At 39.2% G+C, this 15,719-nt stretch overlaps 1 protein-coding gene across 1 annotated transcript; it reads left to right on the forward strand.

The window, feature by feature from the left end:
* Positions 1-1,231: 1,231 nt before the first annotated feature.
* On the forward strand, positions 1,232-15,025 carry urgcp (upregulator of cell proliferation). Its single transcript, XM_079611881.1, has 6 exons — positions 1,232-1,594; positions 3,791-4,175; positions 4,661-4,772; positions 4,876-5,475; positions 6,334-6,425; positions 9,529-15,025. Exons 2-6 carry the CDS (start codon positions 3,801-3,803, stop codon positions 14,332-14,334), a joined length of 5,985 nt encoding a protein of 1,994 aa, XP_079468007.1. The 5' UTR covers positions 1,232-1,594; positions 3,791-3,800; the 3' UTR covers positions 14,335-15,025.
* Positions 15,026-15,719: the final 694 nt, after the last annotated feature.

A 15,719-nucleotide genomic window follows, 5' to 3' on the forward strand; every position in this document is an offset into this window, starting at 1 on the left:
TCCAAATTAAACAATTCCCCATCGTCCAAATTAAACAATTGCATGCTCTTTGAGACAGTGACCGTAGACCTGCATGATATGACTGTCAGACAAGAACGGTTTGACCTAAAAATATCAAAATTGAAACTACTGCGGAAAAAAGACACCTACCTCTTGGATGCACTTCAGGTAAGCTAAAACATACCAAAATTTAATTTCAAAGTGAACTATCCCTTTAATGCACTCTACCCTGTAGTCTGGTTAAAAACTTTGCTTCCCCATGGGTAGCAAACGCACTATGCACACACTTGTTACCCAGGTTACAGCGCTACTCAGTAAACAAATGGCTTCTACAATGTGCATCTCACATAAAAGTTTATTTGGTACTGAAAACAAAGGTTTATGCATAATATGCGTGATTATTAAACAGCCAAAAATTTTATTAAAATTTTTATTTAAAATTAGATTTTAAAAAATTGACCTCACAGGGTATCCCTTCATTTTTTGATGTGCAGATTACTCCATTTGTTTTTCAGTTATGCATCAGATCAAGATACATTTCATTCTTTGCATGTATTTGTAAAAGTAGAAATGATTCTATAAATATGTATACCCTAAACCTAACCACTTTTCAACAATATAAAACACAACATGAAAATAAAGGTACAGTCACAGGTATTTATTGTAAAACCATGCACATCGTGCATTGACACCAAAGGTTTCGTATTGGAGGCAATAGAGTAAATAGAGTAGTACAATAGAGTAGAGTCATATGCCAGGTCTTATTATAGTCTGAATGTTCAGTGCTGAATGGCTGCTGTTTAGTTCAGTCTGGAGACAAGTGCCGACATGAATGCTGGCAGTGAGTGTATGGTTAATCCAGGGCGTAGACGATACCGTTGTCCTTTATTTTGGACTGTGTTTGCAGGAGTCTAATGCTTGTGCAGCTTGCTCTTATAGCCGCTATGCTGTTGAGCTTATGAGGTCTTCCTTTTACATTAAGTACTTTTAGTTGAGGTCAACGGCTTTGCTTGCAGCTGAGCTGGACCTTCGCTATTAACACGGCGGGATTTTATCTCTACTTCCCCGTCTCTACTTCGAGTGCCTGAACCAATGCCGGGCGAATTCATGCCTGTGAAATTTCATAAGGCTCCAGTAGATTCAAGGAAGGAGGGGATAACCCCAACAAGAAGTATCTTGTTCCCTCCTCTCAGGGAACTGATGTTACGTTATGTAACCAGAGACGTTTCCCAGAAATCACGTGATTTATTTAAACAAGAAACCTATTTCCTCTGTAGCTCACAGTTTCACTTGTAGTTATTCTGGATTGGTTTAATGACCATCAGTCAATAAAGTTAGGTATTAACCAGATATGTTCTAAGATTTAGTGAGATCAAGATAATCAGTATGAAGTTTGTAGTTGAAAGGTTGGAGCTTTATGATTATGAGGCTGTCTGAGATGCATAAGCAAGTGTCGAATTTGTGAACTATTTCAGTTTTTTTAAATCCTATTGACTTTCAAGTTTCTATTCAATTCACGTTTATTTGTATAGCGCTTTTCAAAATACACATCATTTCGAAGCAGTTCGGATGGATTCCAGTCGTTGATCAACAGGTGATTTTCATTTATTGTTATTCATATTATTATTATTCATTTTTAAAAATTAATAGTTGTATTATTAAGGAGAAGTTTGTCTGTGTTTATCCTGGATGTTCACATGCAGACACATACAAAAAAAGTTTTTTTACAACAATTGATTATTCTTATTTGCTGCTTGCAACTATATTTATATTTATTCTTATTATTGTTATTGTTATATCTTCATGCTGTTTGTTGAAAGGCCAAAATATGATTTTGGGTGCTATACAGGCTATATATTTGATTTGTGTGTCTGATAAACCTTTATTTCGTTTAATGACAAGATGCACTGATTGTTCATAATGTCCTTAATTTTTTTTATTAGAAGATTTACATAGTTTATCCACATGATATAACCTTTTTTTGTTCTTTGCTCAAGACACATTCAAAAGTTTTAATCTTTGTAACATTATCAGTATTTACTTCACCAAATAACTAATAAATAAAATGTATTATGCGAAGTTGGTCTTTAATGGTCAATTCCATGGGGGACAGAGCTATGAAATATATATATTGGGGTTTCATATTAGGCAGTGGAGTAGGAGCCATTCAATTGCTGATGTATTTGGCATGTGGGTCAAAGATGAGACATCACCATTTTGCTGTCCGCATCAAATTAAATGTACAAAAGTGGTTTTATATACATAAAAATATTAAATGCAAATAAAGTGTTCTTCATGTTTTAAATAACGTTTGTGAAAATAAAATGTTAAAATATGGGTGAATTTACGATGGCCGAGAGAGCTCAACGCACTGTAACTGAAGAAAACGCATGCAAATAGAAAAAAAACACATGCAAAAAGAAAAAAACACATGCAAATAAAAAAAACACACACATGCAAATAGAAAAAACACACCTGCAAATTAAGAAAACATCTTCATCAGTTTCACAACCCACGTGTGCTCCAAATACTCAACACAACCAAATACAGAAACGCGCTGCAAATAACACAGACCACAACGGAAATGTTTCCAGGGGAACCAAATAAGTGACGAACCCGGCTGAGGCGCGCTACATTTAAACATGAGAAATGTTTAACACTGACAAATATACGTTAACCTTAATTAATATTATGTATTTAATGCATTTTTGTATAGTTTTATTTATGTTTTTGATTTATTTTAGATGCCCACAAACAAAGAGTTGCTATTGTAACCGGTCCTCGCCCCGCTTCGAGCGGGGGTCTCCGGAGTGGGAGGCGGGCGAGCTAACAAGGGCTTTAGCGCCTGTCACTAGCGGGCCTCTTAAGGCCAGGGGAGTGAGGTTTACACGCACAGCTCTTACTGGACTACGTCCGTTACACTCACCCCCATAAACCTCATAGCCACCCGGGTCACGGCACCAAACATGACCGGTCCTCCTCGACCAGCTCAGAGCGGGATTCGAACTGGGTTCACTGGCGTGGGAGGCGGGCTCGCTAACAAGGATGCTGAAGACTGGAGTCTCTAGCATCAGTTGCCAGCATGCCTCTTGAGGCAAGGGCAGTGAGGTTTACATGCACAGCTCTTACTGGCCTACGTCCGTTACACTCACCCCCTTAAACCTCACTCCCATCCGGGTCACGGCACCATGTGTAACCTGTGGTTCGCAACAGCAAGAGTGATGTGTTATAACAGCGACACCAGTTATAAACACTTGATTCCGCGTTGTGTAACTGTGTGGAGTTGTTGGACAATCAGACTCAGGGAAGCAGGCAGCAGTTTCACTGGATCTTTGTTTTAATCCTGATATATAACACAAATAAGTAGCTTTTTAGAGTGGAATTTCCCTTGTTCTCGCTCTCTCCCATGAGATAACAATGCAAATGGCAGAAAAATAGGAGCACAAACAAACTTGGCAAAGAAAAATCACATTAAACTGGAAAGTAATAAAGCAGAGAAAAAACACCTATAAAACACAAATAAGTTATAAAATAAGAATAATAAGAATTAAGAAAATAAGAATAAAATACTTATTATATTTCAACATCTGCTACCATTTATTCAGGAATATTATTAAAACTAATTTAATGATACAGACTAATACTAAAAATGGAAATGGTATTTAAAGCTGTATTACACTTTTATTTCTTTTTTTATGCTTGAAACCCCCTTTTCATCTTTGACCCATTTAAAATTTGTCTGGAGTTTATCTGATCCACCACACCTGTTAATGTTTATTTTGTTTTACAGTTATATAATTATGGATCAAGAAACAGATGATAATGTCATGGACACCTCTCCAGAATCATATAGAGATTCAGAGTATGTCATGGAGACCTCAGAGTCCTATAGAGATTCAGATTGTGTCAATCCTTCAGTCACACAACAATATACAGATGACATCATGGACAGTCCTCGGGTAACACACCAAGAACCAGATGATGACTCTGGGAATCCTCCAATGACACATGATGAGAAATACCCAGAAACTCTAAACAAAGACAATCATGACCCAGTTATGACAGACTCAACCACTAAAGTAGAATTTCATGTGCAACCAACTTCAGTTCCAATCACATCACCAGATCAAGATCCTGGAGTAAAGACCTCAAATAAAGCACAGGAAGAATACAAGGTAAAAGTGATAACACTCTTGAAATATGTTCCAAAAAGGGGTTTTCCCAGTAATGCCACATAGAAGAACCATTTTTGGATCCACATCCCCCATCCGAAGTATATTTTAATAATAATTGTTTTTTAGCAATGAATGAATTTTGTGCAATGGAAAGGCTCCATGGATGTTAAAGGTTCTTCATGGAACCAGATGCCAAAAAAAAGGCACTTTATTTTTAAGAATGAAGAGTGTAATTTGAAAAGAAAAGAAATGTCTTTATTCTCAATGTTCTTTCTGCACTTTACATATAAGGCCCAATCTATTTTCTATGAATTTTCCTTCTTATTCACAAGTTCCTTCCTACACAGAAGGAGAATAAACATGCTAGTGTGACGTTCAGATGTCCTCATACTTTTGGCCACATGGCGTATACAAATGTTTACTCATGCATTGACATTTAAAAGTCTTGGTTATAAGAAACGGATAATTTGTTGTTCTCTCTCCAGGATAATGTGAAGCCAATAGAAGAAGGGAGTAACCTGGAACCTGATGGTAATCCAAACACAAGTATAGTACATGTGTGCTCAGGCTTTGATGATTCATCTCACAGCAATAAAAGTAAGAAATGTGCCTAGCAAAAAGCACCATTGCATTATCTTATATTGTGGTGTTATTCTTATATTATCTGAGTCTGAGAACAGTTCTGTGTTGTTTGCTTTAGATCACGGTGATCCCGATTTGACTGTTGCATTATGTGGAAGCTCTGAGGCAGTCCGGTTCGGATGTGACAACATTATACTTGGAGAGAAACAATTCTGTCTTAAAAACATTGAATCCCCCATGATCATTCCAATACAGAGGAAGATATCAGAACATCAAGTCTCTGTGATCAACATGATTGGCTTACATGAAACTGATCTTGAACCTCTCAATCATGATATTGGTCAAATACTGAATGAAATCCATGCCTTCATCTTTGTTGTCCAACTTGGACAGTTGACAGATGAGGATAAGATGGGCATTGAATGGCTACAGAGAAAATTTGGTGACAGAGTTCTCCTCATTATTCTCTTCACCTATGAACAAGAGGAAGAGTGTGACACTATTATAAATGACTTAAAGAAAAATTCTGTTCTGGAGCAGCTGCTGGAGAAATGTGGAGGACGATATCACAGCTGCAGTAAGAACATGAACAACCAATCAGAGATGAGAGAATTGATTGACAGGATTAAAGATCTGTGCACTGACAATAATCAGCAGTTCTACACCAGAAAGATGTACAAACCTTCAGGAGACCTGCAAAACAGTGAATATCAAAGTGGTAACACAGATCCTATGTTGATTTTTGTCTTACAGTATATTGCAACAACTCAATTCAATATTGATAGTGATACCGCAACATATTTAATTAATGTGGAAGTTGTTAGTGGCATTATGTCTCTAATAAAGGCTGTAATACTAATGTTGTCAACCAGGGGAAATGTACATTAACATCTGTAGATTAAAATCTAGATTAAAATCTGTGTAACTGGTTCAAAAGATTGATTTGTAGTAGTAATAAAATTGCATGGATCAGTGATCTCCAAAATACTTGTTATTAAATAATACCTTAATTTTAATGTATCCTAATTATATTGTAAATATAAAAACGTATCAAGCCAAGGCACTCGAGAGTTAAAGTAAATGTATAAAAAGCCTTTATTTTATTATGGCTAAGGCAATTGAAAACAGTTTTCAAGTAACTGCACAACGACGCGTGCAATATATCACTATAATATTATTAAGGATTGTATGATCTCTGCATAATATAATTTAAATGCAAGATATTTAAAGTGTACCTAAAGTATACATGCAATAGCTTTAGCACATGCAAATATACTAAGTATATTTGTATATCTTTAGTTGGACCTCAGCACTATTTCCGCACAATTAAAGTGCATTAAGAACAAAATTAGTTGTTCCAATTTAGCAGACGTTAAGTATAGTTTAGAATACCAAAAGTACAATTGCAGGATATTTTTATTAAGCACATAAACATAAGTAAGTATTTTTAGTATACTAAAATTTTAGTATATATATTTTTTCACTAGGGAAGTCTAATAAAAGAGCTACAGTGACCCCCCCCCCCCCCCCCCTCCACCTCCCCCTCCCCCTCCCCTTTTGTTTTTATCAAATCAAGGTTCAGAAACAGAAGCAAGCATTTGTGAGGCTAAAGCACCGCCTTTGGAGAGCGTGGCACAACTGAAAACGGATAAAGGTGACAAACAAAAGGTAAAAAAAAATCTGAAAGTTATTCATATTTTTACATAGGTTATGTAATTTATTTTTGTATGTTGTTCTACCAAACATTATCTACATTTAAGTTTGCATACAAATGTCTAAAATATGCATCATTCTAACAATTCTTAGAATAGAACTGGAATATATGTGAACAAAAAGCACTTTTACACACTTAGGATCGAATGAGCCAGTGATGCCTCAATGACATCCAATCTATTAAATCGGACAATTGTGTGAGGCGAAACCCAACTTGTTGCCGCACATATGTCCTGAACTGACACGCCCTTATAGTGCCCATGAGGTAGCCATAGCACTGGTTTAATGAGCTATAGGTTCAAAAGGGGGCTGAGATAGTGTATTAAGGACCACAGACAGATCCCATGGCAGAACCAGTGGTTTCGAAACCCTGTAAACTTGCATATGAGCGGGTGTTGACCTATGGTATTCCTGTCAATCCCCACATGGCACGCAGAAATTGCGACAAGATAAACCTTATCAGTTGAAAAGGCTCTTCCCTTATCCAAAAGTTCCTGCAGAAAACATAACACGCAACAGAACAGAGAAATGGGATTATGCATTTGTGTGCGCACTATCGCTCAAACACATTCCATTTCCGATCATATCCAGAGGGTGTTAAAGCCGCTCTCGCATACTGAATAGCCTCTTTCACCCTCACAGGAAAACTCGTAACACTCAAGTTTAACCTCACACTGGCCAGACCCAAAGAGACACTTTGTCCAGGGCCAGGTGAAAAATCTCCCTGCACGCTTGAGAGAGGAGGTCCCTGCACAAGGGGGGGATCAGTATGACTGAGTGACTGCATTCCCTTACTCTTTTTAGTGTTGGTATGATCAGACTCAGTGGAGAAAACGCATATGCAGAGCGTTTGGTGCGCTAGAGCATCCACACCAATAGGCACACCGCCTCTCGCCAGAGAGAAGAATAGAGGGCAATGAGTGTGTTCGTTCGAGTTGACAAGATCTACAGCAGCTCGATCGAACCTCTCCCTCAACTGGCTCACTACCTGAGGGTAAAGAGTCCACTTTCCATACAGAGGGTTCCCTCTGGACAGGAGATCCGCACCCACATTCATTATTCCCAGGACAGCCCGTAATAAATGAAAATGCTTCATGCCCCACACAATCAGATGTCTTGCCAAACTGTAAAGCTGAGGAGAATGTGAGCCTCCCTGGTGATTTATGTTATGCCACTGATGTTGCAAACGTTGTGTTGTCTGATCTGATCGAAATGTGGTGGTTCCTTAGGAACTTCACAAAATGTTTCAATGCCAGAAATATAGTTATAGGAAGTTTATGTGTTAGTTCTGTAGCGAGACGGGCCATTTCCCTTTCGCTATCCTGCCCTCTCACACTGCACCCCAACCTGTGAGCGACACATCCGTAACTACCTCTCTCAGAGAAACTGCCTTCAGCAGAATCCCTGAGTCGAGAAACAAGTGATCCCTCCAGTGATGGAAAGTGCGCATGCAGATTGATGATACTATAACTTTGAGTTTGGGGTGGCGGTTTGGACATAAACTCTGCATCGCCATCCAATGCTGAAACTCTCTCATTCGCAACAGTCCCAGTGCAATAACCAAGGCTGTTAAAACCATCAGTCCAAGGAAGCCGACGTAAACAGTCTGAATGGCACCTTCTTCCCTTTTTGAAAAAGGGATAAACAGCTGTGAACTGACCTGATGCGCTCCTATGACAGAAACGCTTGATACAAGTCTGAGTTCAGTCAGACCCAGGTAAATTATCTCTTGTGTGGACACCAAGCAACTTTTGGCGTCGTTTATTTTGAACCCCAAGTTCTCTAAATGAGACACAAGCATTTTTATATCTGTCTCCGCCTGCTGCCGCAACAAAGACGATGAGATTTTGGCTGACACTCTGAAACCTACTATTCTCAGCAGAGTCAGAGCTGCTTCTACTCATTTGCTGAACACTCTCTGTGCTAATGAGAGCCCGAAAGGAACTGTCAAAAATGCATAGGCTGTGCCCCGATAGGCAAACCTGAGAATTTTTCTGTGATTCAAAAATGTTCAAAAAACATTTTGAACATTTTGACAAAGTACCAGGAGTAAAAGCTGTGATGGCTGTCCTCAAACGGCATAACCCAAATTGCTCTTTTGCTCAATAAGGGGATTATTTCTTCCTCTAAAATCTGAGCTGACTCCCCTCCTGCTGCTGACATTGTTGAAAAGCTATGGTTTTACAGCAAACTGCAGATGACAACCCCGTTTTGTGAGAGGTCCACTTGAATTACCCTGACAAGTACCCTGACTGCCGCCCCAAAAGAAGCAGAGGAACACCCAGGGCGTATCGAGCAGTGGGCTTCCTGGGGAGACAAGTTTCAAAAGTCTCTCCATCTTTCTGTCCATTGGATCATCAAGGAACTCTGCCTTCTCCCTTTACAACAGGCCTGATGCTGCGGCCACAGCTCTGGACTCCTCCTCTGGATGACCGGAGGTTCAGAATAATATGAGGTCTGCAATAACACAGATCTCTTCAAACAGTGCTGAATCAGGAGACCCAGTGTCAATCTGCCTCCCCATCTCCTCTAGGAGCTCAGCCTGATATGCTGTGAGCAGTTATATGGCATTAAAGTGTCTGACAGCTAGGGCAGATGAGCTTTACATTTTCTGGAACAGAGAAGTGTGAAGCCTCTCTGTCCATCCTGGCAGTGAAGGAGAGGTGGAGGATAGGGATGCACGGCGTGGTGAGACTCACCTGTCGCTCTGTCAGTTCTAGAAGAGAGATTAGAAGGGAGAATTTGATCCTCTTCAGAGAATCTTCGAGAGTGGGGGGGGGGGGGGGACTATATAATACATTTTATGTTTCTATAGCTGTAAATACATAATGTTTACCTTTAGATGCTGTCAATTTAATATATTGCTTTTTTCAGAATCTATCCAAATGTACACATATGTGCATTTTTGTATCTGAAAATGGGATCAGATTGCATATTCATACTTGGCCTAATTCTAAATGTATTAAATTGCCAAAAAGTTTACTAATTAGCATTCTTTTCCATGGCTTTTCTACTAGTCATACCATTTAACTATGTATCATTGTACTGTATTTTTCAGCTAGGAGCTGTGCAACTCATTGACAGGATTCATCTTGAAGGCAAACACCAAAAACTAAGAACTGTAGATTTCCTTAAGCCAATTGTACAATCACAGTCCCAAGAGTCTTGTGCAGAGAAGGAGCTGGCTTCAGTTTTTCTACAAAAATTAATGATGCTTGACTACAGAGCAAGATGCCTCCAGACTAAAGAGAATAAAGAACAACATGGCACACAACAAAGGAACAATGACTTGTCTGAAGATGTTGGTGATGCCTTTGATAATATTTTTGGAGAAACTGCTAAACCCTCTGATGAAACAAACAAATTAGATGCTGTTCACTTATTGGATGTTCAGATGGCTTTGCTTCATTGTGCTGATAGTTTCCTAAAGCAGCTTATGGTGACTAAACTTTCACAGTGTCAATATGCCCTGCCTCTGCTTGTACCAAATCCATTCACACAACAGATTGAGTTCCCTCTCTGGACATTTCGACAAATCAACAAGAGCTGGAAGACAACTGATGATAAAGGTAAAATCTCTAGCAAATTCCAGCCAATCTACAAGGCAGAAACTCCAATGGTGGCTTTCTTCAGGTTTGGCCCTGTGACCTCATCCAAGTCTCAACTGATGAACAGCCTGATCAATGAAAAACACAACACTTTCTTCCACAGAAACTGCCCAGGCAGCAGCACAACCAGAGTCCTGATGGATGGACTGGTGGAGATCGCCTGGTACTGCCCCTCTGGAGAGAAAACCGATAGATTTACTCATTGTGTTGCATTCTGTAACCTCCATGGGGATGCAGGAGCCAATGGGAAGCAGCTAGATATCCTGACTGAAATGGCCTCTGTAAATGTTGCTATTTTACCACAACTCGGCAAGAATGACAAAAGCATGACCAAGATCCAAAACTTCTACAAGGACTCAAAGCCACTCGTCTGCCTCCTTACTGATAATGATTCAGCTCTCACAGAAATGAGAGAAGGGAAATACAAAATTGGTTTGAAAGACAGAAATCAGTCAGTTGTATTTGAAGAAATCAGAAGAGCTATAAATAATGGGCTCTTGTCTTTTAAACCAGCTCCCATTTTCAAGCTTGAAGACGTGGCCAAGCACTCCGGTATCAGAGTAGATGAGGACAATGATGAAAACCTCAGGAGAGGAAAAGAAGCAGCGCAGAAGATGATGAGTTTACTGCAGGATAAAGATCTGACGGAAATCAAAGAATCATTTTTGCCATTGCAGGGGAAACTGTGGCATCAATGGTGCAAGAAGAATAAGGAACTTCATCGACCTACATTAGGAGGATTACAGAAGGGGAGCAACATTGAAAAAAACAAAAGTTCTAAGCGATCAGAAATGCTGAAAATTCGTGAACAGCAACGAACATCTGTCTTAAGTCAGTTTATCCAAATCTTAATCCAAAACCTGAATTCACCAGTAGAAAATGAAGTGTCGTATTTTCTTAAATGGCTGGGCATCCTTCTGGATGACTACACTGCTGAAAGTCTTTCAGCCCTTCTTCATCAGTACGATGAAAAATGGTCAAAAGTCCTAAATCTAAAAAAAAAAAAACATGATAAATCACTGCAACTGGCAGCTGCACAAGTAGAACTTGAGACAGTATCTGAGAAATTACAAGCTGCAACCTTTGGCATAGAGCACATTCTGAGAGAGATTGGTCAGATATTTGAATCGTGTTCATCTGTGAAGAGGAACAAGAAAGACATGACCTTTGACTTCTCTTCGCTCCCGAGTCTTGCAGCAGAGATGATGATGTCTGGATTTCCACTGGAGCTGATGGATGGCGATGCTGCCCATGTTCCTCTGATCTGGGTTACTGCTGTTCTTGATGCACTCATCCAGAAACTGGGAGACCAGAGAGTTTATGTGTTGTCTGTTTTAGGGATTCAGAGCTCTGGGAAATCCACCATGCTGAACGCCATGTTTGGACTGCAGTTTGCCGTCAGTGCTGGCAGGTGCACTAGAGGAGCTTTCATGCAGTTGGTCAGAGTATCAGAGGAGATGCAAGCACAGCTGAAGTTTGACTACATTCTGGTCGTTGATACTGAGGGACTTCGTGCCCTAGAACTGGCTGGGAGGTCAACAAGAAATCATGACAATGAAATGGCCACATTTGTTGTTGGTCTCGGTAATATGACTCTGATCAACATCTTTGGAGAAAACACAGCTGAGATGCAGGATATTCTTCAGATTGTTGTTCAGGCCTTCATGAGGATGAAGAAGATCAGACTGAATCCAAGCTGCATGTTTGTGCATCAAAATGTTTCAGATGTCACAGCCGGAGAGAAAAACATGGAGGGACGGAGACGTCTGCAGGAGAAACTGGATGAGATGACGAAACTTGCTGCTAAAGAAGAAGACTGTGATACAGAGTTTTTCAGTGATGTCATTACATTTGACGTTCAGAACGATGTGAAATATTTTGCACAGCTGTGGGAAGGCAGCCCACCAATGGCACCACCAAACCCAGACTACAGCAGGAATATTCAGGAGTTGAAGGACACCATTCTATTAAAAGCTTCTGCATCTAGCGGTATTACACTGTCTCAGTTCAAAATGCGTATTAATGATCTGTGGAATGCACTGCTAAATGAAAGCTTTGTGTTCAGCTTCAAAAACACACTTGAGATTGCGGTATACAGAAAACTAGAAACTAAGTACAGCGACTGGACATGGAGCCTCAGAAGCGCCATGTTGAACATTGAAGACAAATTCTACAACAGAATTGACAACGGGAACATCAATGTTCAGGAAAATGACCTGTTGGCTGACATGAGAAAGACAAAAGAGCAGGTAGAAAAATCAATGATGTCTTACTTTGAGGAGGACAAAGACAAAGAAATTCTGTGTCAGTGGCGAGGAAGATTTGACACCAGAATCAAAGATCTTCATGATGACCTTGTAAAGGGAACGAAAAGAAAGTTAGATGAAGCAATTGAACAGAAAAAAGAGAGGGAGAAGCTGGATCAAAAAAGGACAGTATATGAAAACAAGCTTTTCAGTCGGAGCAAGGAATTAGCTTTAAGCCTGAGAAATACAGGAACAGATGAAAATATGCTGAACAAGGAGTTTGACACAATGTGGAGCAAATGGGTCAATGAAATGACTAAAGATACTCCTCCACTAAAAGACCTGAACTTCTGGGACGATGTGACTCGGATCTTATCTAATCAGGAATTAAATTTAGTAAATGAGCGGTTAAATCAGAAAGAATATAAACTGATAGACCGCCGGAGTGATTATTGTGTCTACATGAGACTGAAGAAGCATCTAGTGCATTCTGATGAAGCTGTACCTCCAGAGGAAGCTGGCAAGACCTCTAAGGAAATCAAGAGTGGATTCATGAATTGGATTGGTAAAAAAATGTCAGGTATATGGACCAAAAAGTCACCGGAGAACATGGACCTAAATGCTGAATGTGATTACTCAATAAGGCATCTGACTCAAAAAGTTATTAAGGACACTGAGATGATAATGAAGAAGTCACCAGTTGGAACACGAGGCTACAGTGACAGTTACATTCAGGAAATAACAGACTGTGTTCAAAAGTCAGTAAAGCAACATGAATCCATGAGCCAAAAATACTCATTGAAAAAAGAATTTAGCATAGATCTCAGTCTTCATGTTTGTGACATTGCAAGACAGAAGTTTACTGAACTCCACAAAAAATTCAGAGAAGCAACTGACCCAAGACTTTATCTGGAAAAGCAGAAAGTTCAATATTGGAACATCTTCGAGAACTACTACAGAGGAGCGACAACAACAACCATACTGAGCGAAGTCATCTGCAGCAAACTTGAGCCATCCATCCTACAAGCGGTTTACAACAAAACTGCTATTGATTTGGCAGCACAGATGAGGTCTGACATACCAGCATTACGTCAAAACAGACCAAATCTGGAGAAACACATTCTGAAATCCCTTGCAGAAAATGATGATGATGATTTTGGCCAGTACATAAAATACATTCATAATCCTAGAGAACACTTCAAACTATTCATAAAAAATGAGGTGGACATATACTTCACCAAACAAAACAAAATGATTCTTAAAATTTTCAAAGGAAATCTGTCCCAAAAAGAGCTAATTGTAAGTAATGCGATTAAAGCAGCAACAGTGGAGGTCAAGAGTCAGAGCGGAGATGGCAAATTGTGGTTCAGATGCTTCACCACAACCCTGACAGATGAGCTGAAACTCACAGAGAACTCATGTGGTGATCTCAGCGAGATTAAAGACTTAGATTTTCTTGAGAATGTTTTAAGCGACAGTCTGAAGAAAGGGATGGCAAAGCTACAGAACAGCTTTACAAGCATTAATGACATGAAAATGTGCAGAAAAAGTCCAGATGAGATTTTGATTGAACACTTCTGTCAGTGCTGTTGGGTTCAGTGTCCTTTCTGTAAAGCCATCTGCACCCACACGATGGAAGGCCATCCTGGAGATCACTGCGTTCCTTTCCACCGCAATACTGGACTGAATGGGTGGTTTTACAGAGGAACAACAAACTTGTCTGTTGAAATCTGCACAACAGCAGTAGCGAGTGATCAATCTTTTTATCCAAATTCCTCAGAAGAAGCAATCCCCTTTAAAGAATACAGAAAAGGAGGTCCTGAATATGCTAACTGGAGCATCACTCCAGATCACTCTGAGCTGCCGTACTGGAAGTGGTTTGTGTGCAGATTCCAGGAAGATCTGGAAAAGTACTACAGTAAAACATTCCAGGGAGATGGTCAGATTCCAGATGAATGGAAAAAGTGCACAAAAAAGGATGCTCTTGAAACTTTGGAAAAATACATGTAATGGAAAAATAAACAAATGGCACTCTTTCAGATCATATTTTGACATCCTGTCTCACAATATTGTTTCTGAACTGGTAGATGCAGTACATTATGCTTTTGTAGTTTTTTTTTTTTTTTCTGAAAAAAAGAAAGAAAGTATACTATGTTTGTTGTGAAGTAACACTGAGGAGCTTTTTATTTAGAGACATGGATCACTATCAAAGTGGAGAGACAAACATGTGACTGGTAAAGCCAGTGGGAAATGTTTGATGATTTATTCTGTCAAAAATTATCCTCAGATTATTAAAAATAAATCAATAAAGGTGTTTTACCTTTGTGTCTCTAGCTCCATGAAGGGAATTGGTGTAATGATGTAATGTAATGCTGGAATTCAATAGATAAATTAGATGTGATTGACCATTTAAATTGTATTTACTGTTGTTGTTGTTGTTTTTATTGTTGATTTCATATTAGACATCATTTTGCAAAGTGATGTTGCTTTGATCTTAAAGCCTCAAACACATTTTACTTATCATAGATGAAAAATCAGCATGATTTCCTTATTGTTAATCACTTTGATCTTTAGAAATCTCTTACCTGCAGGGCAAAACTATGACTGTGAGCTGTAGTACTCATGGTTATCACAGACATGCAGTTATACATGTTTTATTAAATTGTGTGATGATGTAATTTCTGAATAAAGCGAGTGAATGAATTTTGATATCCTATATTTTTTGTTCAGCACATAACCCTTAAAGGGGTGGTAAAGTATGATTTCACTTTTCTAACTTTAGTTAGTGTGTAATGTTGATGTTTGAGCATAAACAACATCTGCAAAGTTACAGCGCTCAAGGTTCAAAGCGAAGGAAGATATTTGCTTTTAAAGAAAAGGACTACAACAAAGGCTGGTAGGGAATACACTACATTCCTCCCGGGTTAGTGACATCAGCAACCCTAAAATGTACATAAACCCCAGGAACACAGTCCATGTTGAGAAGAGGAAAAGTACATTTGTGAGTCAGCTCAAACTTTAGCATCCATCTTTTCACATGCAATCGAAAGTCATGTGTGCATCTCACAACAGTTCCTATACGAGCGAGATTACCATGACAGAATATGCTAATTGAATATAGTTAACTCCACATCAGCAACATAAATTCATCAACTAACCTTTCAGAGACGTCCTGTTGCATTCTACATGTTGTCACTTCTTCTTGAGTCTCTCCATCATTATCTGACTCCGTTTTAACATTAAAGGCAGAACAGTTTCTGTCATTTTATGGTGTCCGCCCTCTGCAACAGCTCATTTGCATTTAAAGGGCCAGGCACAAAACGGTGCGTTTTTGCAAATCCTTTAACATAATATAGCAACTTTAACATGCTATATACAAATATCTGTGGGGTATT

The sequence above is a fragment of the Phoxinus phoxinus genome (genome assembly GCF_949152265.1).
Source record: "Phoxinus phoxinus genome assembly, chromosome: 5".
Taxonomy (NCBI): Eukaryota; Metazoa; Chordata; class Actinopteri; order Cypriniformes; family Leuciscidae; genus Phoxinus; species Phoxinus phoxinus.